We start from the raw sequence: 437 nt of genomic DNA, 5'->3' as shown, positions 1-437 counted from the left end.
GGCCCCCAGCACAGCCCGGCCGGGGCGGAGGGGAGGCGGGGAAGGGCTCCTGCCTCCTCCTCGGAGCACCACCGCCATCTCCTGGGGCCGGGGGAAAGGAAAGCAGCGGAGCCGGGCTTGGATAAAGCCATTTCACCTTTAATTGTAAGCAAAAAATCACTCTCACGCGGATTCTCCGACACCAGCAAATAAAATAAACTCTAACAAAACAGAGAAAGTGAATCACTGTAGTCCAGTCAGAAAACAACCCATATTTATATATATATTTATAGATATGTCGTTCGTAGAGTAGCAGTGAAAGGCAAGTATGGGCCAGTGATTTCCCGATAAATTACATTCTTTACATCCCAACAAGGTCTAGCGGCTGGAAAAAGAAACCGGGGAGCGTGGGGGTGCAGGGGCAGAGGGGTCCTGCCCAAAACCTGTGCGAAGAGGGG

The 437-nt window shown here is 52.2% G+C and overlaps 1 protein-coding gene across 1 annotated transcript in view; it reads right to left on the bottom strand.

Annotated features, from left to right (window-relative positions):
* Positions 1 to 357: 357 nt before the first annotated feature.
* The window catches only part of DMTN (dematin actin binding protein), a 4,485-nt gene continuing 4,405 nt past the window's right edge, over positions 358 to 437 (bottom strand). Inside the window, exon 10 of the mRNA XM_035896042.1 lies at positions 358 to 422. Within this exon, the coding sequence (XP_035751935.1) occupies positions 358 to 422 (65 nt within the window). The remainder of the gene's footprint in view (positions 423 to 437) is intronic.

Source organism: Egretta garzetta, unplaced genomic scaffold (assembly GCF_000687185.1).
Source record: "Egretta garzetta isolate BGI_Z169 unplaced genomic scaffold, ASM68718v1 scaffold296, whole genome shotgun sequence".
Taxonomy (NCBI): Eukaryota; Metazoa; Chordata; class Aves; order Pelecaniformes; family Ardeidae; genus Egretta; species Egretta garzetta.
Note: the sequence above shows the minus strand (reverse complement) of the source record. Positions and strands in the feature narration are given on the sequence as shown.